Source organism: Canis aureus, chromosome 7, assembly GCF_053574225.1.
Source record: "Canis aureus isolate CA01 chromosome 7, VMU_Caureus_v.1.0, whole genome shotgun sequence".
In the NCBI taxonomy this organism is placed as follows: Eukaryota; Metazoa; Chordata; class Mammalia; order Carnivora; family Canidae; genus Canis; species Canis aureus.
In genome coordinates, this window is record NC_135617.1 from 58132300 (window position 1) to 58157707 (window position 25408).

The following is a 25408-nucleotide window of genomic DNA, read 5'->3' on the forward strand; positions in this document are numbered from 1 at the left end:
TAAAGGCAAAGGTCATCTTATCTGCCACTGTTTTTCAAATGATTCAGAAGAAAATGTTTGTGGGGGTGGGCACCACAGACTGGGTGCATTAAACATTTATTTCTGACAGTTCTGGAGGCAGGGAGTCCAAGATCAAGGTGCTGGCAGATTCAGTGTCTGGTAAGAGCTTCCAGATTCATTAGATTCATCTTCTTGCTGTAACATCACATCTTGGAAGCGGCAAGAGAGCTCTCGGGGGCCTCTTTCATAAGGCCACTAAAGCCTTTCATGAGGGCTCCACTCTCATGACCCAATTGCCTTCCAAAGGCTCCATCTTCTAATACGATTGCATTAGGAATTAGGATTTCAACAATGAATTTTGGAGGGACATGAATATTGAAGAATATGTAAGGCCCCATCTACGCCTCCCTCTGGCATGAATAAAAACTAGGTAGGTGGAGAAAAAGAGTACAGGGATTGTTCCTTCTCTACAGACAATAAAAGAAGAAATAAAATTAAAATCTACTTTCTAGAGAAAAAGAAGAAAAGTGAAATAAATGAACATTTTTGAACACAAAAGTCATTGTCTATTGTCAAAGTGATTTTGTCAACTGTCCTTTGTGATCCATAGATAAGGTAACTACACATGTGAATTTGCCCAGTATAGTCCCAGTAGGTACCAGTCCTCCCAGCAGAATTATCAATGCCTCCTTTTGGGACAAATGTCCCACGTGGGATATTACTTTCTACAGTCATCCCCCCGCAGAAATAGCCATTTATCCTCCTGCAGGAGAATACTATACACCAACATTGATATTTTATTCCGATCACTGGGCTTCATAATAGAAAAATTAACCATGTGGAAATCTAAGCCCATTCGAGGTAGAACAGTGATGGATATACAAATAGAAAGAAGACATGTTCTACAAATGAAACAATCGGAGACTTGAGAAAAGAAAGTCAATTCAACAGGACAGTTGTGATCTTTTTTCTCCAACCACCATTCTAAATTATTTTTTGACACAATAAAGCTGCGTTTCATCCTGCCCTTCCAAGCTGAGCCTTACATTCTCAGCAAGCATTTGGGTTCCAATTCCATAAAAGGGCCTAATAATTCTGATGGTATCTGCTCAAGAACTTAATGAAACTCACATCTAGTTTCAAAGGAAGCCTACCCAGGTATTTTCTGGAAGCTGCCACGCACTGCCTCTGTATCTTTCAACCAGCTTTGGTCCTGCCTAGCTCACAAAATGATGCACACACTCAGGGCTCTGTTCAACTCATCTGGAAAACGAAGGCTCTATCAAGATGAAATAAATTGCAGCTGATGCATAGCCAAGAGATGACTTAACACAGTCCAGAGAGTTTTCAATGCAATTTCAACTCCCATGCTTGAGCATTGCAAAAGTGTGACTGCAGTTTAAATTATTTATGAGAATGTGAGATGGCTTCTTTTAAACACAAACAGCCTTTCATGTTTAAAGTGTTCCCCAAAGCAGCGTTTTGAGGAAAAGACTGTGTATAGCTCATAAGATCTGAGACAAGGACAGTTTGATTGTGACGAGATTAGAATTTAAACACCTTCTTTCTGTTTTAGCTGAGGCAGAGACAACAGGTCTCATGGATGCCTCTTATGAGGGAGAAACTAATATCCCGGAGCTGCAGAACCCCTCACTATGGCCACACCTCATGAACTCCTGGACACAGTTACCATTCCTAGTGGCTAGTCTCTCCTCAAATATGGTTTTGCAACAACATATGCCCTACGATGGGCACTGCTAACATCCATAGCTGACAACAGTTGTTACAAGCTCTGACCTGACCCTTTAGGAAATCTTTTAATGGTATATTAAGACATCCAGTAGAATTCTACACATTAAACCTTGACCCCGTATTTCTTTCTCCAGAACACTTTTCATGTGGGAAAAGAACTATCTCATTGAAATGCTGATGAACTCAGAGCGCATGTTCCTCCATTATTCTTCCAGCTGTGATCATATCCCATGTTTTAGGAACTTTCTAATCTGATTTTATCATTTTTATGTGCCATATGTATGGGTTGCACATAAGAAACTAACCAGGCTCTAAGAGTAAATGGTGGGAAGGAGCCTATGTATCGGTAGCCATGTAGCGAAGTGGGATCTTAGTTCTGGGAGGTGTCATTCCATAGTGTTTCATCATCCCAGACCTTGACAACCAAATAGCTTTTCTTTTCCAAGAATTACAAAGTAAATGATACTTATACCAACCTGACAAAAAAGCACTCATTACTTTTAGTGACAAGCCACTGAAAAAATAAAAGTGGTTAATGTGTGCCATGTGATGACTTAGATGAGGTCTGTCTTTGGGAGAAGATGGGGGCCAAGTCCAGTCTTGGCAAAATTGCCAACTGTATTGCATTGTGACTGCAGTCACATAGGGAGCTCTAGAGAAAGACAGAAGGTACAGACTTTATGGGCCATAGACTCAGAAATATGAAAGCAATAATGTCCTTTATTTTTGTTAGCCAAAATAATATCTGCTGTGAAACCCTAGCCTGCTGGTTGTAAAAATCACTCTGGCTTTTCTCATAATTACTACAGGGTTTTCTCAGTCACTTTTTCTCAGTCACCGCATCCAAACAAATGTTGAATTTAAAACACTTACATATTGTCACAGTGTTGAGATATGGTTGTTGAGGGCGAGGGTGGCCTTGTTTAAATTTAGCCAATCAAAACCCACTACTGTATCCTCAGACTGCTGGCCCCTAGTCATCTGCATCCAATCTGTCCCAGCATGAAACATGTCCCATGTTTCCATCTGCAACCCTCTTAAAAGGCTGTGAGGTTACTCTCCATTCTTTTTTTTTTTTTTTTAAGTTTTTATTGAAATTCCAGTTAGTCAGCATACAATGTGATTTTAGTTTCAGGTGTACAATACGGTGATTTAGCACTCCCATACATGACCCAGAACTCATCACAAGTGTACTCTTTTTATTTCACCCACCCTCCCCATCCACCTCCCCTCTGGTAACCATCAGTTTCTTCTCCATAGTTAAGAGGCTGTCTTTTGGTTTGCCCTTCTCTCTCTCTCTCTCTCTCTCTCTCTCTCTCGTATATTTTAGATTACTCTCTGTCTTGTTCTGATTGCACTGTGAGTCCTTTGGTCTCCTGGCCTCCCTGCCCACACCTGCAATCCTCTTGAAAGAACCCAAAAAGTGTTTAAAGCTCCTTCATGATACTCTAGAACTATGGGAAATCCACTAGGGCTGCCTTGGGCCCTCTCCACCTGGACATACTACACAACCATGGCCACTCTACTGTTCCTAGACAAAATAGTATGTGTATGGGTATGGTGGGGATTGTTCTGCTCTCTCTCTTACTTCTCTCTCCTAGACACCTTTCTCCTCTGAGGAAGTGAGGCACAAGTGCTTCCTGCTCTTAGATCTTCAAACTCATTTGGGAATCCCAGAATTCTACCTATGTCTTTGAGGTTTTGGTTAAGATTGGGGCAGGATAGGGTCCCTACTCAGATGTATACCAAACGTGTCTTCTCCAGGTCTCTCTCTCGAGTCTGGAGAATTTTATCTTCTTTGATGTGAACAACTGAGTCTGCAGATATTCCAAATATTTTCTTTTTTTTTAATAATAAATTTATTTTTATTGCTGTTCAATTTGTCAACATACAGAATAACACCCAGTGCTCATCCCGTCAAGTGCCCCCCTCAGTGCCCGCCACCCAGTCACCCCCACCCCCACCCTCCTCCCCTTCCACCACCCCTAGTTCATTTCCCAGAGTTAGGAGTCTTTATGTTCTGTCTGCCTTTCTGATATTTCCCACACATTTCTTCTCCCTTCCCTTATATTCCTTTTCACTATTATTTATATTCCCCAAATGAATGAGAACATATAATGTTTGTCCTTCTCCGATTGACTTATTTCACTCAGCATAATACCCTCCAGTTCCATCCACGTTGAAGCAAATGGTGGGTATTTGTCATTTCTAATGGCTGAGTAATATTCCATTGTATACATAAACCACATCTTCTTTATCCAAATATTTTCTATTGGCAGCTGAGCCTCATCTTTTGAACGCTAAAGCTGAGAATCTGACCCACTTGTTTTTTGCTTTCGCAGTTGAGGGACTAGATCACCCACATTTAGCTACCTGAATAGAGTAATTGGTTTCAAAGAAAGAAACCATGTGTTAATACATCCCTCAGCAAATATAACCAACCTTCCTAAAACAGAAGTTTAGCAAACACTTTGCTTGTATTATCAAACCTTTGCAGGTTGAACTCCTCATCTGAACTAAGCTCTGTGCTAATCTCTGAATCACAAACAGGAAAACAGTTAAACTGCTACTAGAAAGTGAATGGTAAAACAATCACATCCACGTTTTGCTGTCCATGTGATGCACAGGAAACCTCTATGCTGTATCCCATTCAGTGAAAATTCTCGTCATCATCTTTATCAGCATTTTATGCATCCAGCCTTTCACAGAGCTGACTATAGGGCTGCTTCACCCTAAGACCCAAATACAATGATTAGGCTTGTTCACAAAAGAAATACACAAATCATGTTTTCCCCCCTTTGGTCACATTCTTTCAGCTTTCTAAAGAGGAGGTGATCGTGATTAGCGCAGCAGCCACAATTCCATTTAGAGAAAACACCCATGCCATAGATGGGACACAGCCACAGCTGAGTCTACATTCATATCCTTTCTGCGCCGTGTAAGAAGGAAATATGTTAATATTTGCAGATATGTAGGATACGGTTTACGTCTGTTTATGTATACCATCCAGGCATTTTTGAAATACTGCACAAGTAGATTTTTTTCTAGGTAATCAAAGAAAGATGGTAATAATTTTCAGTTATTCTAACTAGAAGGAGGGAATTGACTTGAGCAAAGGAAAATCACTTAAGCTCCTTAAGTCTTATTTGATCTGAAAAATGGTAATAATAATAATGCTTCCCCTGGAGTATATGGGTGGCTCAGTCAGTTGAGCATCCAGCTCTTGATTTCGGCTCAGGTTGTGATCTCAGGGTTATGGAATTGAGCCCCACATTAGGCTCCATGTTCACCATGAAGTCTGTTTGAGATTCTCTCCCTCTGTCCCTCCCCCTGCTCATGCTCTCTCTCTCCCTCTCCCCTTCTCTTAAAAATAATATTAATAATGCTTCACTACATACCTCAGAGGGTTGTGAACATTAAGATGTCATCTATATTAAAGATAGATTATAAGGGTAAAAGCAATATATAAAGCCTGAAGTACAATTAAAACCTGCTGTTCATGTTTTTATCATTAGTGGTAGTAATTAACAGGTTTTCATGAACAAAACAGAGAATGAGAAATTCTTTTTTTTTAAGATTTATTTATTTATTTATTTATTTATTTATTTATTTATTTATTTATGAGAGAGAGAGAGAGAGAGAGAGGCAGAGACACAGGAGGAGGGAGAAGCAGGCTCCATGCCAGGAGCCTGACATGGGACTCGATCCTGAGACCCTAGGATCGCGCCCTGGGCCAAAGGCAGGCACTAAACCGCTGAGCCACCCAGGGATCCCCGAGAAAGAGAAATTCTGAAGTCATGCCTTCATCTTCAGTGAAAGGAGAAACAAATTTCTGAAAGTCTGTTGGCCCAATTGCTTCAGTGGCCAAAACAACAGCATAATGTTGGTACCATCAGTAGGGGCGTTGGGAAAAACGGTGTCAACGTGAGCTACCTGCATTCAATATTTGGAATACCAGCTCCTAAAATAAGTAACAGCATAGCTCTGGTTACCATTCCTTGAGAAAAACATAGCCAAGGCCAACAAGGGCATAAAAGCAGGACAGATAAAATATTCTAGAACATTTGAAAACATTGGGTACCCTTACAAAGGGTGAACAGAGCCCATATTCATAACTTCTTAGTATAGCAAAACCATTAAAAACTTATAAAAGCCAAACTCAGGACAAAAAAAAATTTTTAAAGACAAAATCTATACTTTTACAGAAGTATTATCTACTGGATCTGGAACGTAGAACTAATGCTTTTAGGAGTGATACAGGCTGAAAATATTTTAATTCAAAAAATACCTTTAATAATGTTTATGTTTTTTCTAGTTGTAGAAACAGGACATACTTACAGAAAATTTATTTTAAAATACCAAAAAAAGATATTGACACAGTTTTGAAACAGAAAAACATCTTGATGTGTTTTCTTCCAATTATTTTCCTTTTTGTGTAATTTATTTTGTAGTAATTACTGTAAATAAACATGTTTACATAATGTATATGTAAGTTATGAAATGTAATAAAATAAATCCCTATAAAACTACCAACTAGCTTAGGAACAAGTCGTTGTTTTTTATCTCAAGAGGCTGATACTGTAGTTTCATCAGAAGTAGGACTATAAATTGGTGCAGCCACTGTGGAAACCAGTATGGAGGCTCCTCAAAATATTAAAAGTAGAAATACCAGAGGATCTACCAATTCCACTTCTACGTATATATCCAAAGGAAATGAAAGAACCTTTGAAGAGATAACTGCATCTCCATATTCACTGCAACATTATTTATAATACCAAGACAAGGAAATAACCCAAATGTCCATCAACAGATGAATGGAGAAGGAAAATGTGGTATTCACACACAGTGGAACATTACTCAGTCATAAAAAGAAAGGAAATATTGCCATTTGTGACAACATCGATGGACCTTGAGGGCATTGTGCTAAGTAAAATAGCTCCGAGAAAAAAATACTGTAGGTTTCACTTATATATGGAATCTGAAAAAAACAAAAAACAAACAAAAACCAACTTACAAAAACAAAGAACAAATTGGTGGTAGCCAGAGGCAGGAAGAAGGTGTGGAGGGGAGAGGTGGGTTCAGACTTCCAGTTATAAGATGAATAAGTTCTGGGGGATATAATGTACAGCATGGTGACTATAGTTAATGATATTATATATTTGAAAGTTGCTAAGAGAATAGGTTCTCACTCCAAAAGTAAAAATGGTAACTATGAAAACTATAAAATAAGGTGAAGAGATGTGTTAACTAACCCCATTGTGATAATCATTTTGAAAATATACATATATCAAATCATTATGCTGGACGTCTTAAACTTACACAACGATATGTGTCAATTATATCTCAATAAAGCTTGGAGGGGGAAAGGAACCTCATTAAAAAAAATAGTCAAAGGAGACTGGGATCGTTTTTACCAGGCTGTGGGTGAGGGACAGGCATAAGTCGAGAGAAACCTTGTAAGGGGGATTCTGATTTAACTTCATGCTGAATGTTTAGATGATTGTAGGATGATAATATTTTGCTACATCCATCTCTTCAGCAACACCCGCTCTTTCGGATGACAATGGGCCGTGTGTAGTAACCACTGGAAAAGCCATGCTATAGTGAAAAGGGCAAACATTGGTGTTAAAACCCCAGCTGCCCTGTCACTAGCTGAGTAGTTTTTGGCAAGATCTTTAACTTCTTTACATTAGTTTAATCTGTAAGAAGGGATAATCTCTGTTACAGTCTTAATGATATGAATGAAGCTTATACCTAAAAAGTGTTAAAGGTTGATGTTAACCAGCCCAGTCACCACAGTGGAGAGCCAGGTGCCCTACTTTGCTGTCCCTTGAAGCAGTGTATAAGACACCCAGCCAGTTTTCTAGAGGCACAGAATGTTTGCCACCTGTCACCTTTGTGGGGGGCGGGCATCTACTCAAAGATGTTTTTCCAAGTAACAGAAAAAATTGAGAAGAAGATACAAGATACATAAAGTGGTAGAAATAACCATCAGTAAGAACACACTGGTGTGTGCCAGAGAGGAGGGGGGTGTGGGGGAATGGGCAAAATAGGTGAAGGGGATTAAGAGGTACATGCTTCCAGTTATAAAATAAATATGTCACGGAGATGAAAAGTACAGCATAGGGAACACAGTCAATAATATTGTAATAACTTTGATGACAGATGGTGACTACACTTACCATGATGAGCATCGCATAATATATATAAATGTCAAATCACTATGCTGTACGCCTGAAACTAATATAATATTGTATGTCAACTATACTTTGATAAACCAGTTAGAATGTCTACTTTATAGTGTTGTTACAGAATTAAATGAAATAACAGAGGAGAAAATGTCCAACAGTGTTTGATGTTGCACCAGAGCTGAATTTTAAGTACCCTGCTTTGGTATTGAAGAATGAATGATTTTTTTTTTTAAAGAAGAAGATACCCTTTTATAAAAGTTAATGATCAATGTTATTTCCTTAAAGGGAGTTATGAAGGTATTCTTTGGTTTATCTGGTTTATTTTAGGCCCCGTGGACTTCGTGTTAATTAGATTGAGCCATGTGAAATTGCCAATATTCAATGGTTTCTTTTTTAAAAAAGATTTTATTTATTTATTCATGAGAGACACAGAAACAGAGAGAGGCAGAGACACAGGCAGAGGGAGAAGCAGGCTCCATACAGGGAGCCCGACACGGGACTCGATCCCAGGTCTCCAGGATCAGGCCCTGGGCTGAAGGCGGCAGTAAACTGCTGAGCCACCGGGCTGCCCTCGATGGTTTTTAAACTCCATAAAATGCAATTCCATGTGGGTCAACCTAATATAATTTGGCAAGGAGTACCTGGTGCACTTCTGGCTCAAAATAGCAGGCTTAGAAAGTGTCTAACTCCTCTCTCTCCTAAAACCTCTCTGAGATGGCAGGAACAAAATATAATAATAAGAAGCAATCCATGGCATCAGAAATAGGAGCAAGTCAGCAGTTTAGCACCGCCTTCAGCCCAGGGCATGATCCTGGAGACCTGGGATTGAGTCCCACGTCGGGCTCCCTGCATGGAGCCTGCTTCTCCTACCTCGGGAGACGTCCTGTGTCTGTGCCTCTGTGTGTGTGTGTGTGTGTGTGTCTCATGAATAAATAAATAAAATCTTTAAAAAAAAGAAATAGGAGCAAGTGCCATATGAGCAGGTCAGAAGTCCTGGAGGAGAGCAGGCAAGTGGGACCTGTCGGCAAGAGCAGGCTACCACAGGGACGGCCGGCATTGTCTCAGACCCCTGAGGAGCACCCAGTCTCTGGGCATCACACTGGCCAACCACATGGAGCAGCACGGGTTCTACATGGCAGCCACCACGGGGCCCCTCTACATTCACACTCGCAGCCTCAGCATTTGCTCCCAGGCTGAACCTGTGGGTAAATAATCATGAAATCAAGAAGGGAGTCAGCCTTTGAGGTTTCTCGTGTTGGGGATGCAGGAGAAAGAGCTGAGCCTAAGGGAATCTGAGTCAAATAACTTTCAAAATGACTATGAGGCAGAGCTGCAGGCTTGGCCCCCACCCCAGAGTCAAGTCACTCTAGTTAGCTAGCCCTGGGTTCCTGTACTCAGCTGACTCCTCCCAGCTTCTGCATTCTGAAGCCTGTCAGTACATCCCACCCACGCGCCCTCAGAGTCCTCCAGGTCCTCCCAGCATGCCTGAGGCCTACATTCCCCAGTCTCTGAGGCATGGGTAGCAGAAGGGTCTCAGCTGAAGAGAACAGCCCTCAGCTCAGGAGAGCAGGGGGCCACCTCGCCATGGCCATGACCCTTCTCCAGGGAGAGCCTTCATCCAGTGACTGGTCCAAGGGATGTGAGGTGCTGAACCCAAGATACCACAGGAGTTGGTAAGGTCTCTGTGGGGACCGTCAGAATATGTGCATATTTGTCAGTGCAGTGACTCAGAATGTTCACTACCTGTCAGCTTTGTGGGGGAGGGCGTCTACTCAAAGATGTTTTCCTGCATAACAGAAAATACTAATTCAAGAAAGAGAAAGAGAAGAGATACACAAAATGGTAGAAATAATCCAAGACTGAGATGAAAAGAAATCTTGTCATGACTGATGCACAACAGGCCTAAAACTGAACCAGTGGGAAGCAGGCCTCTGCATTTCTGGGGTTCTGGGGTGAGAGACTTCAAGAATCCATTGATATGAAACAAATTGTATCATTAGGAACCTGGACGTACAGTTTCGTGGTGTCACTAATGAAATAAAAGCTTATGTCTCTTCTCTCAAATAAAAATAGAAAGACATTTAGAAATTCTAGGAAGAAAAAATGAGACAGATGTGATTCTATAATGAAACAAGCGAAAATGTGTGCCCTTGATGAAGTAAAACAAATAATGTTTTCCAAAATGACAAATCCAAACCACTGCATGTCAAGAAATTTAAAGGGAAGAACAATGAGGAGTGTCACAAATAGTTCTGGTCAGTTAATTTCACTTTATTATATGTACCAGTTATGGTTACTTCCCTATGCTTCTATTTCTTTCATTTTCTATGATAGTTTACCTATTTGCCTTTTGCTAGAATTTTTTTTCTTAAGTAAGCTCAGGTCCTTTTTGTAATTAAAAAATAGAGGTTTTAGGGATCCCTAGGTGGCGCAGCGGTTTAGCGCCTGCCTTTGGCCCAGGGCGCAATCCTGGAGACCGGGGATCGAATCCCACGTCGGGCTCCCGGTGCATGGAGCCTGCTTCTCCCTCTGCCTGTGTGTCTCTGCCTCTCTCTCTCTCTCTCTCTCTCTCTGTGACTATCATAAATAAATAAAAAATTTTAAAAAAATAAATAAAAAATAGAGGTTTTAAATTTTGGTTTAGACGTCAGCATTATCTTCTGATTTTCATGAGATGTGTGACATCAGTGTTATACCTGGAAACAAACCCATTTTTCTTGAGATCTTTTATTTAAGACTTCAGAAACCTCCTTTAGGAGGCTAATATTCCTTGTGTTGAAGAAACCTTTTTCTGAAAGCCAGAAATTTCTTCTCCTTCTTTAAATCTTTTTTCGAATAAAATTAAGTTAAAAAAATTTAAGATTTTATTTATTTATTCATGGGAGACAGAGCGAGAGAGAGGCAGAGACACAGACAGAGGGAGAAGCAGGCTCCTCGGAGGGAATTTGATATGGGACTCGATCCCAGGATCCCGGAATCACGAACTGAACCAAAGACAGATGCTCAACCACTGAGCCACCCAGGAGCCCCAAGTTTAAGTAAAATTGATCAGTGTAATGCTTGACTTCGTATGATTGTTGCTTGCCTGTAACCTTTAACAAATCACTTAACTTCTTTTGGCCTCGGCTTTTTGATAGGGAAAATTGGAATGAAATTTATATTAGAGACTTTCTTGGAAAAAAAATTACCACAGATCTGTTTTTGTTAGGAAATACATGATTTCCAGTACTATACTATTGAATATATATGGATTATTCAAAGCCTTGTGTGGTTCACAAGATCAAAACATATCAGAGAAGATTCTTGATTTTAAAAATTGCTATCATATATTTAGGTTTTGTTGTTCTGTACATTCAAGACCCAAATTCAAGTGCAATTTTGACTCTGAATAGTGATGAGGCCTTGGGCGTGTTACCTACTGCTCTGTTCTTTACCTCTTTCAGTTTTCAAGTAAAGGGGTTAGAGTAGGTCACCTCTACTGTCCCTTCTAAGAATAGAGATTAAAGTGATGTGGCAGAGAAAACTTGATCCCTGGGAGCCTTTGGGAAAAGTCATTACATTGAATGAGAGAAGGAGGTTTAGTGCTTACATCACTGTTGCAAAGCCAAGGTTGGCATCATTCTTATGTATATACTACTTGGCCTCAAATGTACCTTGATTAAATGACACACAGCACAAATAAATTTTTCCGGAGATTTCCAAGACAGATTGCAGTTCATGTTATTATTGATCAGCTGAGACCAAAGCTCATACTATTTGGTAATCTCGTCAGGTTCTCCTCTACACGTGTTCATGGGAACCTCCAATACAGTGTCCCCCCCGCCACACACACACCCGGTGGGCTCCTTCTTTATAATGGGAAAAGAGCCCAGTGAAAATTCTGCTGGTCCATGAGATGTGCATGAGCAAAGTTGCCTGAAGACCGAAGATGCATCCATGCTATTGGATGAGATGCAACAGAAGGGATGAAGCCATATCAACCCAGCTTCTCTCTGCCTTCAGTGGGGTAACCTAGAAAAGACTAAAACTCCATCTACTGAACTCTTGAGGATGAAATGTTATCTGTCACTGACTGGCTGGCCACATCAGGGAAATATTGGGTCTCTCTCAACCCATTTCTTCATCTGCCACATAAGCTTATTGTGAGATTGAAACATATCATCACATGTAAGGGGGTTAGGGAGGGGTTGGCTGTTTCCTAAATGTCCAGGTGAAAATTTAATCTCTGTGCAAAATGGCAATCCAAAGTCATGCTCAGTGTTAGCTATAGTGGTAGAGCTGGTATTGTTTTTAGTAGCTCCATTTCAGCCATCATTATCCTGTATCAGTGGGGAAAGCTTTCGTTCAGGTAGCTTGTTTCCCAAATTTGTGATGGATTGAAACAATCATTTTAGTTTTGAATCTCAAGGTATTTGAACATGAGTGATTTAATTTTACATAAGGTTTTATCATTAACAAGTATTCTTTTTACGTCATTCCGTAAAGAACAGAGAGAATACAATCTAAATAAATGAGAAAAAGTATAATTGAGAGGAGGAAAAAGAACCATGAGGAGAACCATTAGAAGCATAACAAACTGCATTTTCTTTCTAGATTTAAAGATTGAGTCATAGAAAGTTACTCATATCTGCATCTCAAAAGGATGCAAATGCCATTTCAATTTCATGAGAAAAATAAGTTAAGGATAGCATGCTGCCTTTGAAAAGCTTACTTTGATCGTATGCCAAATGGTAAAATGAATGGATTAAATTTTAAATTGCCTATCTTCAGAAGGAAGATATGATATGAAACATATTTAGAATTAGCCCTTCAATTTAACATTAAACATACTAAAAATGTCCTCATCAATTATTGACCACCCAATATTAAAACAGAGGCTTCATGGGAAGATAGAACACTACTCGTTTTTAGAAGTACATTTCCCACCTCTTTCAGGTACAACACACTTGGCATTCAGAAAAGGGATAGTTTCCAAAATTGGTCTCTAAACCAATGAGCACTTTGTTCCATGTGCATCAGCAGACCCACGACCCGTAGTTTAGAATTCAAATAAAATGTAGTCAGGAAAATAAATGGTGTAAGAAACATGTTAGAGCTGACTCTTAAAATATTAGAATCTCACATCTCATTTGTGTCATATTTTCTGCAATCCTGTAAGGATTTAATAACAGTTATGAGTGTGCTGCAAGGCCATGCCTAGGGAAAAATGGCTTAGGATCAACTATTCTTTTTGTCCTCTCTTTTCTCAGTCCCCCAGTATATCTTTCCTTAGAGGTGACATCAGATTCATAGAAATATGTAAGTGCTTTGATAATGACTGCTCTACTGCCTGGGGGAAAAAAGCTTCTTAAAAAATCTCCCACCACTCATTTCCACACATCAACATTCTATCCATCTTGTCACATACCATTTCTTCCCTGAAGTCTTTCTTGACCATAAGCACACGTTCATTTGCGCGTGCGCACACACACACACACACACACACACTTTGATGACTCATTATTCTGAAAGGAGATTCAGAGTGTGTGTTAGAATCAAAGGAAGTAGAGGCTAACCCCAGATGGAGGGAGGGTATGTTGGGGGAAGGGGTCAAGAAAGAAGTGTATACAGTTTGATGTTGGCTTCCCTATTAGAGTATGGAGGATCTTCATCCGTGTGTTCAGTACACATTTATTGATTTTATTGAAGGGTGGCTTTGAAGAAAAGAGAAGATTCACTAAAAAGTAGCATGGGGAAGGAGGCGAGGTCTGTTCTCTCCATATTGCCTTGTTCATTTCATTACCAAGGGAGCCCTTCTCATAATATAGGGATCCTAGATGGTACACAGTTGGCACTCAATAATGCATACAAGTGACAAGGACACAAGGGTAAAAATGACACCGTTTCTTCCCTTGGAGTATTTATAGTCTACTTAGTAAGGGAGCAGTTACCCTCACTAACTAGATCACTGTGTTGTAGGAACACAGTAGAAGAATGTCTTAAACTCCAGGGGATTCAGGAGGGATATCTCAGATATGACACCTAATCTGAGTTCGAGAGACAATCAGAAGCTACCTGATGGGGTGTAATGTACAGCACAATGAATACAGTTAACGAGACCATGTATTGTATATTTGAAAGTTGCTAAGGGAGTAGGTCTTAAAAATTCTCGCAAGAAAATAAATTGGTAACTAGTTGAAGTGATATATTTTAACTAAATGAATTATGATGATCATTTCCCAATCTACACATACATCAAATCATTGCGTGTTGTATACCCTAAAAGTTGTGCAATGTTGTATGACTCACTTATATCTCAATAAAACTGGAAAAAAAGGAATATAGGGGGGAAAAGATACCTGAGGAAAAAAGCTTCACTGAAGGAAAAGAAAGAGCAAGTGAGAGAAAGCTTGAAGATACAGAATAATCTGCTTTGGAAACCTCTGAGCTGAAGTTTGGCTGGTGTATAGGAGATGGGTTAGGGAAGGGGTCGAATATGAAATGAGTGGGGTGAGTGATGGCTGTTTTATAAAGGGCCTTAAATCCCAAGCCGAGCCATATTCTAAAAGCCGTGTGAAGCCACTGAAGGATTTTATAGAGGAACAGTATTATCAGAATTTTGTCTTTTAGAAAGACCTCTCTCACAGCACACTCTCAAAGTTGATCCCAGGGTTGCCAAACTGAGTCTAGAGAGACCTAGTACAGTAATAGGGAGAGCTGTGGCAAGTCAAGAATTGGAAGAATGGGAAAGTTTTGGAAGAACACAGGGCTGGTTGAGTGGTAGGATGTGGGAGGGAGGGAGATGGAAAAAATCAGGTGACCCACAGCTCCCAGGCTTGAGCAGTGGGGTGCATGGAGGCCATTCATGGAGAGAGGGAGAAGTAGAAAATTTAGAGCCCCCAGCAGAGTATTTGGCTGGAGCTATGAAATTTAAGGCACCTATTGGATATCTCTAAGGAAATGTTCAGGAACAATTGAATATGGGGAATCGAGTTCTGGAGTTGGGCTTGTCTAAAAGAGAATTGAATGAAGTGTGTTAGAGGAGGGAAAGGAGCCAGGTGCGAGGAACTTAATTTCTGATGCATCTGAACTTAAAATATTTTTGGTAATGGCTGGCACCTTTGTCATGTGCTCACTGTCTCTCTAAACCCTGGGCCCTGCTGCTGTTACAGGATCTCCAAAGGGAACAATTAACAGCAATTACCCTTTTGATACCTTCTTAGAATTATTTACTTTATCATGCTGTTTTTGTAAAGAAAATTTTTAAAGCTTAGCAGCCAAGAAAGAAATCATGATGGTTAATTTGGACTCAGTGTCTTCAGTAGATAGTAACAGCAGTAAAATCATATCAGATAATTAGACTTAATTTTATATGAAATACTACTCTGGGCATTCCTCTAGTTGTTCTTATAGCCTATAAGGATTAGGCTATAAGCGGTCTGCATTATGGAAGATTTACTATAGCAAGTATAGATCTTGATCTGGATATAGGGAGATTTGTACAGCTAGGGCTAGCAGGCCGCATATAGACATGCAGATGAAACCTTGTTTCTCTTCCAATCTGGTATTCATAACAGCAAGAGCTCACATTCACTGGTACTTAGTACCTTTCTAAGTGATTTAAATATGCTAATTCATTTAATGTTCAGGAGAACTGTATAACATAGAGACTGTTATTATTCTATTCCCATTTCACATATATGGAAACTGAGGTGTCAAATAGATCAGTAAGTTGCTTGAGGTTGCACAAACCCTGGGTTCAGGATTTGTACTAGGGAGTGTGGCCCTCGAGTCTATGCTAGTAACATGGCTTTATGCTGCCCATTCATTACCTATATCTAATATATAAAACAATATTTAAATGAGTTTAAAATGGGGCACCTGGGTGGCTCAGTGGTCGAGCAGCAATCTGCCTTTGGGTCAGGTTGTGATCCTGGAGTCCCAGGATCGAGTCCCACACTGGGTTCCCTCCAGGGAGCCTGCTTCTCCCTCTGTCTGTCTCTGCCTCTCTCTCTGCGTCTCTCATGAATAAATAAATAAAATCATAAATAAATAAACAAACAAATACATAAGTGTAAAATGCAATTTCTGGTCTTACATGCTATAAAGGAGGCTGTGGATTTCCTCAATTACACATGCACAGTTAGAGCTTCTATCTAGGCAGGGCTAGGGGCAGCCATAAGCACTGTTGCAGATTAATGATCAAAGAAGAGGAGTTGATGGTCTAGAGAAGGATGAAGCTATCCTTAGCCCTTGGGAAATGCCCTGAACCAAGGTAACCATTGATACTGTACACTGAGATGTGTCCTGTACACCTGGACTCTAGACTGCTTTGTGATGGCACAGTATACTTGTCCTTCTCTTAGACATATGTCCTGGGAAATGAATGAAGTTTCAGCTTCAAGACCCTCGGTGCATGGGCCTGTACCTGGCAGGGTGCTGACAATGTGTTTCACAGGGTCATATATTTTTTTGTGAAATTTATTAAACTTACTCCTTATGAGTTTTTGTTCTCATTCAAAAAATATTCCATTTTTTGTGCCTATTTTGTATTATTTTGCCTAAAGAGTGTTTCCCAAGTTGTCAAAGCTTTAAGCTCCGCAAAGCTCAGTTTGATCTCCTGTTCAAAGGTCATTCCAGTTTGTAGGCCCTTTGTGTTTTCTTGGCTTAGAGGAGTTTTGGGAGGTTTGTCTTTCCAGTTCTAAATGTGTGGATAGCGGCACAGGGAAATGAGGGAAATGGAGACTTCCTTCACCAGAGTGGAGTAAAAGCATGCTCTCGTATAGAGACGTTTATCCAGCTACTGTGGGCTTTAGGGTGGGAACAAAAGAACAGACTGGAACGCAGGCCATGGAAAGCATTCTGCTGAGAGAAGCAGGGGATGAGGTTTTAGGACAAAGTGGGTCCTTTTTGAATTTGGGGCTGAGTTTTAGATCTTTGTCTCTCATAAGGACTCCAGTGAGAAGGGATAAAAGCTTTTGTGCCTTTACCAGCGAATTATCTTCTCCCAAAGCAGTCATGTGACACGAGGTTCCATCCACTTCTTTTATCCAAAAAGAAAGGGTGAGAGCCTCCTTTTCATAACGATTTTCTATTTAGCTAACCTCAGAACCACAAAAGAAACAAAGCATGATTTAATACAATTCTGTCTGGCCTGAGAAATCTTGACAGGTTAAAAATCCAGATGTAAAAATCCCCACATGCAGGCCTGGTATTCCTTTCACACAAGCGGTCTGCATTATGGAAGATTTACAATAGCAGTCCTTCTGACAGGAGGCCCTCCGGAGCGGCCCGTAAAACCCAGTATGATCCTTAAACATGGGATTTGCACAGGACTTGTCAGTGGAATCCATTGAGAGGTGATAAACCAAAATGAATTGGTTCATTCTTCAGCAGTTTCTGGGAACATTATCTGCCAGATGAGAGCCCTGTGATTTTGACAGAAGCTGAATTTCTTATTAAGATAATTTATACCCAAAGGGATCAAAAGTGAGAAAAATTGAAGAACACGTAAAGACATACAGCGTCATTTGGAATGCAGATAAAGGCAGTGTCGGGCTTCCCTAGCAGTTGCATCTTCAAGGATAACACTGTTCCTTCAGCTTGTCAAGGAAAGCTGGTTTCCTCATTCTTATTTTTCAGACTGCTCACTTGTCTGCATATCATCAATGACATTTTTGTAGTCTAAACGACTTGAGCTTACTAGTTCTGGTTTTGCTAGCTAGGTAGTTGAGTGACTTTGTGGAGGTCATGAACTCCTCTGGCTTCCAGATGCTTCAGATGCTATTTAAAGACAATAACAATCTCAACTCTTCCTCCGAGGGTCTGTCCAGAAAAGTAAGGATTCAGTGACATATCAAAATTGTTTACGTGCAGCCTGTCTGGTTTGGAGTGAAATTGAAGATAATATCTTAGTATTCTAATATTCCTTCCAAAAAATACCTTGGGGTTTTCTATCAACCAATAAGTAGAATACATTGAGCATTTCCAAGATCTTCCTATGTTTACAAAACAACAGTTTTGTCCATTTTGTTTGGGAACTATAATGATTCACCTGCTACTTGGTTTTGTTCCATAATTTCTGAGGACCTTTTTCTTCACATCACTGGAGCTTCTTGGTGAGGACCCTGGACAGATCCCTCTGCCTGGTTTTAAGGCCAGACTCCTCTTTACCTCATGGGCCTTGAAAGGATTGTATTGGTGGCAAAGAGTGCCATGTGGTGTTAGCTTTGAGAAAGAGTAGAAGCAAAATGTTGACCCCCCCATGGCCCATGTTCAAGACCCCATGAGAAGCTTTTCTGGTTTTCAGGAGGGCGTCCTGTCAAAAGGACTGCTATTATAAATCTTTCATAATGCAGACTTCTTGCATGCAAAGAATAACTAGATCTTGGCTGTAATTTATGTTTCTACCTTGGTTTTCCTCTTTTTCTGTACTCAGTTTCTATTTTATTTTATCTTATTTTGTACTTATATGTCTTCATAAGCCATGTTCAAATCTCTTCAAAAATATGGGGCACAGATAATACACAAATGAACAAATAATTATAACAGAGATGAAGTTAAGAAGATTAAAGGAAAACTACAGTGAGCTTCTTCAAGTAAAGCAATGAACATTTCCATTTGTAGCAGTACATCCATGCTGGTCTCCACCATTTCCAGGTTGCTCAAGAAAATCAAACACATTTAAAGATAGCAAATTTAAAATTCCAAAGTGTTCATATTTGAAACCAAGTTACCCCCTTCCTTCTTGTTCCATTCCTCCCATACATACATCTTGTGTACACACACCTGTCTAGCACACCCCACCCTGGAATGACCCACCACTCAGCTGGAGAAGATGGTGTAACTGTGTTGGCTGTCTCTAGTAAAACCCTAGTATTATTTGGTCCCTTAGTGCTGCATAACTGTCTGTTCTGATGTCCTAGGGCCGCTGTAGCAAAGTACCACAACCTGAATGCCTTCAAGTCACAGAATTTTATTATCTCACAGTTTTGAAGGCCAGAAAACCAAAATCAAGGTGTCAGCAAAGCTGTGCTCCCTCTAAAACCTGTGGGGGCTATCTTTCTTTATGTCTTCTTAGCTTCTGGTAGTTGCAATATGTCCACAATCTTTGGCCTTCCTTGGCTTCTAGAACCATCACTACCATCCTCTGTCTTCACATGACACTTTATGTCTCTCTGTCTTCACATGGCTGTCTTCTGATGAGGATACCAGGCATCCTGGATTAGGGGCCCATCCCACTCCAGTATGATACCCTCTTAACAAGTTACATCTTCAGTGACTCTGTTTCCTGATAAGGTCATATTCTGAGGTACTGGGGACTTCAGCATGGCCTTTGGAGGGGGCATAAATCAACCCATTACACTATCCTTTGACTCATCTGCATTGACTCTCCTTGTCTCTGACTACAGCTGCTGTTCTAAATCTTCCTCAAGTGCCTCAAGCCCTCATTTCCCTTCACCTTCCCTACCTGAACAGAGGACCTCACCTGAGATGAAAAAGCCATCTTCAGTTTTGCTTGTTCCATTTCCAAACTCCTCCATCCTGACTCTCAACTCCTTTCTTACAGGAAGAAATGCCTACAAGACTTTCTGAAGCCCTCTCTTCTTGTCTCCACTATTCACTACCCTCTTCTGTCTCCTCTCTTTCCTTCATCATAGTTTCATTTCATCAACCAGTATCTCCCCACACTACTAAAAATCTTCTAGTGACCTAACTTCCCACATAATTATCATTCCAGCTCCCTCTTTGTTGTTGCCAAGCTACCTTTCCCCCACTTTTTCCCCACCTTCACTTCTCAATCTGTAATAATCTGTGTTTCACCTTCACCTTTGTTCACATAGCTCTCAGGATGATCACCAGTGATCTCCCACTGGCCAAGACCATCTTCATCTTCTTCACCATCCCTACAGCATTCAGTTAGGATCACCATACTTTCTTGAGTAATAGCTCTTCTTTGATTTCCATTATGTTGTATCCTTTAGAATCTCACTGGACCTCTTGTCTTCAACCGAAGCTAACTAAATCCTTACTTTCCCTGAGATGTTATGGTATCTCAGTTTCCCAAAGGCTAGTCTAAGACTCCTACAAGTTTGCAAGATCATTCTACATGAGGTCAGAACTATTTCCGTAATAAGATTAGGACACTTTTCCTTTTCAGCTGCATTGACATTTACATCTATGGTGCAAAAGCAATGGTGATTCAAACTGCTGGTACTTGGGTATGAGTCAGTGCAGGGGCAGCAAACTATATCAGTATTACTTATAGTCTTCACAGCCACACACTCACAGTTTTTTATTTAAAAAGTGGAAAAGAAAGTAAGATGGAAAATACCAGTTTTACTTAAGAATGGCCTTGAAGCCATAAAATTTATTAATTTTTTTGACTCTGTATCCTTGACATATACCTTTTTAATCATCTGAATAACGAAATGGGAAGTACACATGAAATACACTTCTGCAGCATCCCAAAATGTAATATTTAAGTTGAGGAAACATTTGAACTAAACATTTGTTTTTCTCACAGAACTCCATATTTTTACTTGAAAGAACAACTAACAGACAAACTATAGTTATGCAGACTTAGATATTTGGCAGACATTTTCTCAAAAATGAATGAGCATGTTACTCTGAGGAAAAGAACTGGCAGTGTTGTCGCCAATGATTAGGAACGAACTTTCAAGCTGAAATTAGAATTTTGGAAAACCTGTATTTACCAACATGAACCTGACAGCTTTCCAATTTCTAAAGACTTTTTAATAATATAGATGGCGATATTAATGAATGTGGTTTTTTATACTGTGTAATGAAATGTGTCAACATTTGGAAAAGCTACATAACTCAAAGAACCAATATTTTTCAAGTGACCAATGTACAGCATTACAGAATCGTGCATGGATGAAAAAACCATTAAGGGTATAAAATGGATCTTAATATAATCAAATAAAAATGTTACCCGATTATAGCTTCAGATTTAACATTGTAATACACTTTAAGAAACTGCCACTTGTCAAATTTTGATGAAGTATCAAGAAAGACTATTCACAAGGAATTTCAAAAGATATTTGAAAGGCTATTAAGTTACTCCTCCCTTTTCCAACCATATATTTGGGTGAGGCCAGCTTTGATTCACACCCTTCAGACAAAACATCACAGTATAACAGATTGAACACAGAAGCAAATGTGAGTTTTCAAGTATCTTCTCTTAAATCAGAAATTAAAGAGATGTGCAGAAATGTAAAAAAAGAAATGCCAAATCTCACTATATTTTTCTTGTTTTGGAAAACAGACATTTTTCATAAAAATATTTTAACATATAGTGGGCTTATTATTGTTACTTTTAAATACATTTATAAATGTATATTTTTAAAAATTTCTAGTACAACAAACACTGGTAGATGCAAGCCACATTAACAAATGTTCTTTAGGATTCTTAATAATTTTTAAGGGTGTAAGACAGTCCAGAGACCAGACTTGAGATCACTGCTGTGGAACTTTATTCCAAACAGTGGTTACAAAGAGAACTAACTGTTGAGAAAATGAGGAATTTATTGGATTTGTGGGGTACCAGACTGGAGGAAACTGGCCGTCAGAGGACAATAAAGTATGCTATGTGTCTTGGGCAGGGGGAGACCCTGGGCATCAAAAGCATAGATCTGCTGTAAAGGCAGGTGAGTGATACCTGTGGCTAGCTAGCTCTGTTCAAGATACCGTGTTGCCTAGGGTATGTCACTGTGCTGCACCTGTGCCTCTAACCCATTTCATCTCATATTCTGTTGCCTCTGCGAATGAAATGTTTGTCATGTCACTAATGGAAGAAAATAGAGTTGGCTGGTGAATCCCCAGTTTTTGGCCAGCTGTCATCCCCTGCCACTATAAGTTCCCAAAAGACTTGTGCAGAGAGGACAAGCCAAGTAAATGTTAGTTGATGAGGAGGAGGAGGAGGAACAGGAGGAGGGGAGGGAAGGACTATCATTATAGAGTTTGTGAAACCCCTGGCCCCTGAGCTCTGGGCTGCACCCCAGGTTTGCTGAAAGACTTCTTTTGACTATCAGCCTCAGCCCCCAAACAAGGATATCAAAGAGCATCTGGTCACTTGCCAACCCTAGCTTGGTGCAGGAGCTAGCTGCCTGGGCCCTCTTTTGAAGATCAGTAGAGAAAACAATTGCATTCAGTTATTGACATCTGCCAAAGCCACCCAAGGAGGTGACACATAGGCCATTCATCCCAAAGCCCAAAGCCAGGACTCCTTGATTTTTTTTTTGTTTTCCTAATCCAGGCTCTTGAGGCCAAACAGCTCTGAACAACAGAGATGCAAGGCATAAAGAAGAAAGATAAAATGCAAACAAGGAATTAGAGTCAAAAGAAAAGAACACCTCCTCTCCAAGGCTGGTCTTCATGCCCACACTCACTCCTGGGGAGGAGATGGCGAAGTGAAGCTGAAAGTGGAAAAATAGAAAGCTACAAAGACCCAAGAATTGTGTCCTAAGAAATAGGAATGGTTCTATACAGAAGTAAAAGTTTTTAATCTCTTAATTTCTTTCATTGCTGAAAATTCCCCACCTTATTTAAACCATCAACCATGATATGATCACCTGAGAATATCAGGTGGATAGCAAGGAACCAGAAGTCATTGTGTTTACCAGGATTCCTGGTTAGGAAAACACAATATTGTTGGGAAATAGTTCCTTAATGAGCACACTCGGAGTGGTGGCAGAGGCCCCAGGCCCAGGAGTTGGCTGATGCCAAGGCTTGAGGGATGAAGGAAAAACAGCCCAAGGAACAGACAAGGAAAGCTTCTTCCTGTGTTCTTGAGAGGGAAAGGAGAATAACAATACAACCTGAAAAGGGGAGAGAGGACCCTCAAATCTCCACAAACGTCATGAAACTTAAAAAAAAAAAAAAAACTTGCTGTGAATATATTATTTGTGGTTCTGGATTGGATGGAAAGAAAGTATAAAGAGGAAGAAACAGGAGTCAAGGGCAGCCCCGGTGGCGCAGCGGTTTAGCGCCGCCTGCAGCCCAGGGCGTGATCCTGGAGACCGGGGATCAAGTCCCACGTCAGGCTCTCTGTATGGTGCCTGCTTCTCCCTCTGCCTGTGTCTCTGCCTCTCTCTCTGTCTCTATGAATAAATAAAATAAAATCTTAAAAAAAAAAGAAAAAATATATATAAAAAAAAGAAACAGGAGTCAAAATGTGATAAACATTAGTATATTTACATATATATGTATAACATGTTTACGTATATATGTGTAATGTATATATAGATATATATATATGTATATACAGACCATTGAGTGTAAGAACATAATGATACTCAACTCTGATGCCTCCTAAAGCCTAGAGACCATGCCTTGTATAAAGGGAGCATTTAATAGAGATCTGTTTAATTGAATTGAAAATGTACTGAATCAAAATTTTTAAATGATTGCTTTGTGCTGTGATAAGTTTGGTTATGCTTTGGAATAACATCATCTCCAAATCTCAGTGGTTTAATGCAATAGAGGTTTGTTTGTTTTGTTTTAGTTGTTTTCCTTGCCAAGGCAAAGTCAACTATAGGATAGGTGGGAGTAGGAGAAAGATATTTCTGCTCCACACAGCTACTCAGGGACCCAGGCTGAGGAGAATCTTGCTTCTAAATGGTGTACCATCTGGATATTTGGCATCTTCAGAGAAAGAGATAAAAAAAAATTCTTAAGGGCTTTTTCTTGCCTTCTGCACACATTTCATGGACCAGGACTAAATCACACAGCACCATCTAACTAGTGCACCACAATTGATAATCACTAATAATGTCTATCACATGCTTTATTCAATAGCTCTAATATTTTGGTAATAATGGACTTGTTTGAGAATCTTATAACAACTGTGATCCCTCTCCTTAGAAAGAAATATTATACAGAAACTTACTCAACATTTTGCATAATTTTTAGTTTTGTTTTGTTTTGTTTTGTTTATGCATCTCAAACCCCACTGACTGCTCCTCTACAGATCTCAGGACCCAGGTTATGAATCCTTCCCACTGGATCCACAAACATGTTTAACACCTGGTAACAGACCAATAGATGGAAAAAAAAAAAAAAGACATTTCTAAGATGAAATCAGAGAGGGAGAAAAACCATAAGATTCTTTAACTATAAGAAACAAACTGAGGGTCACTGGAGGGGAGGTGTTGTCTGGGAGGATGGGGTAACTCGGTCATGGACATTTAGGAGGGCACGTGATGTAATGAGCCCTGGGTGTTATATGCAACTGATGAATCACTATACTCTATCTCTGAAACTAGTACATTGTATGTTAATTAATTAACTTTAAATTTAAAAATACATTATGTGTGTTCTATGTTAAGAACAGCCTATTTATTTACTTAGTTACTTATTTACTTAGTTATTTGTGTCAGATCAGTCATCATGCAAGATATATGACCAGTGGATTTTCTTCTGTGTTTTTTTTTTACCAGGAAAAATTTGAGGGTCTGTTTCGGACTTACGATGACTGTGTGACGTTCCAGCTGTTTAAGAGTTTCAGACGTGTCCGAATAAACTTCAGCAATCCCAAGTCTGCAGCCCGAGCCAGGATAGAGCTTCATGAAACCCAGTTCAGAGGGAAAAAATTAAAACTCTACTTTGCACAGGTAAGGCAATTCTTGCTCTACATTATTTGTTGCCTTTTAAAACTATAAATGGAGCCCTTTCTACATTCGGGTTCTCCTTATTTTACAAAGAAATAAACCTATACCATGGATCCCCAGGCAGGGACAACACAGAGGTTTAGAAATCAGGCTCTGAGGGCTGACAGCCTGGGTTCTCACCTGGGCAATTTACATACCCTCAGTGGGTCTCACTTTCCTCACCTATAAAATGAGAAGGATGATACACACTCCAGACTGTGGTTAGGAGGATTAAATGAACTATTGTGTGTTAGAATGCCTGGAATTTGGTAATTGCACAGTAAACACCAGCTGGTAGTTGTAGTAAGAACAGTCTATTCACAACTACTCCTAAACTTCCTAGCAGGTTTATAATTAAAATTTCAGTTATATCATAGTGAACTGGACTGTGTGCATTTAGTGGACTGTGTGCATTTCCAGTGACTCCCATTCATGAGAAAAGATCACAAACGTATGGAGATTAATTTTGTGTTTTATTTCATCCAGAAATAAATGCCAGGTATTCCAAAAGGGGACGGACAATTTTTGGCAATGCTCGCAGAGTCCACAGCAATAGAAAATCAATGTCCAATAATATTAGATCTATCTTAATTCATCTCATTGGTCAGTAAGCATTGTCCCTATCTTTTAGTTCTACAAAGATGACACACTGAAAAGAACATAGACTTTGCATCTTTTTAAAGCTGAATAGTATTTCATTGTATGTAGATGCCAATTCAGCCGTCAATGGACATTTTGTATTATTCTCCTATCGTGGCTATTGTGAATAGTGGTGCAATAGAGGTGCAACAGGAGTCTTAATGTTTCTTCAAGAGT

The 25408-nt window shown here is 39.8% G+C and overlaps 1 protein-coding gene across 2 annotated transcripts in view; it reads left to right on the forward strand.

The window, feature by feature from the left end:
* The window catches only part of RCAN2 (regulator of calcineurin 2), a 260301-nt gene that overhangs the window by 209744 nt on the left and 25149 nt on the right, over positions 1-25408 (forward strand). For both annotated transcript variants that reach the window (XM_077903782.1, XM_077903783.1), the window contains one exon: positions 24383-24556. In XM_077903782.1, coding sequence (XP_077759908.1) covers positions 24383-24556 — 174 coding nt within the window. The remainder of the gene's footprint in view (positions 1-24382; positions 24557-25408) is intronic.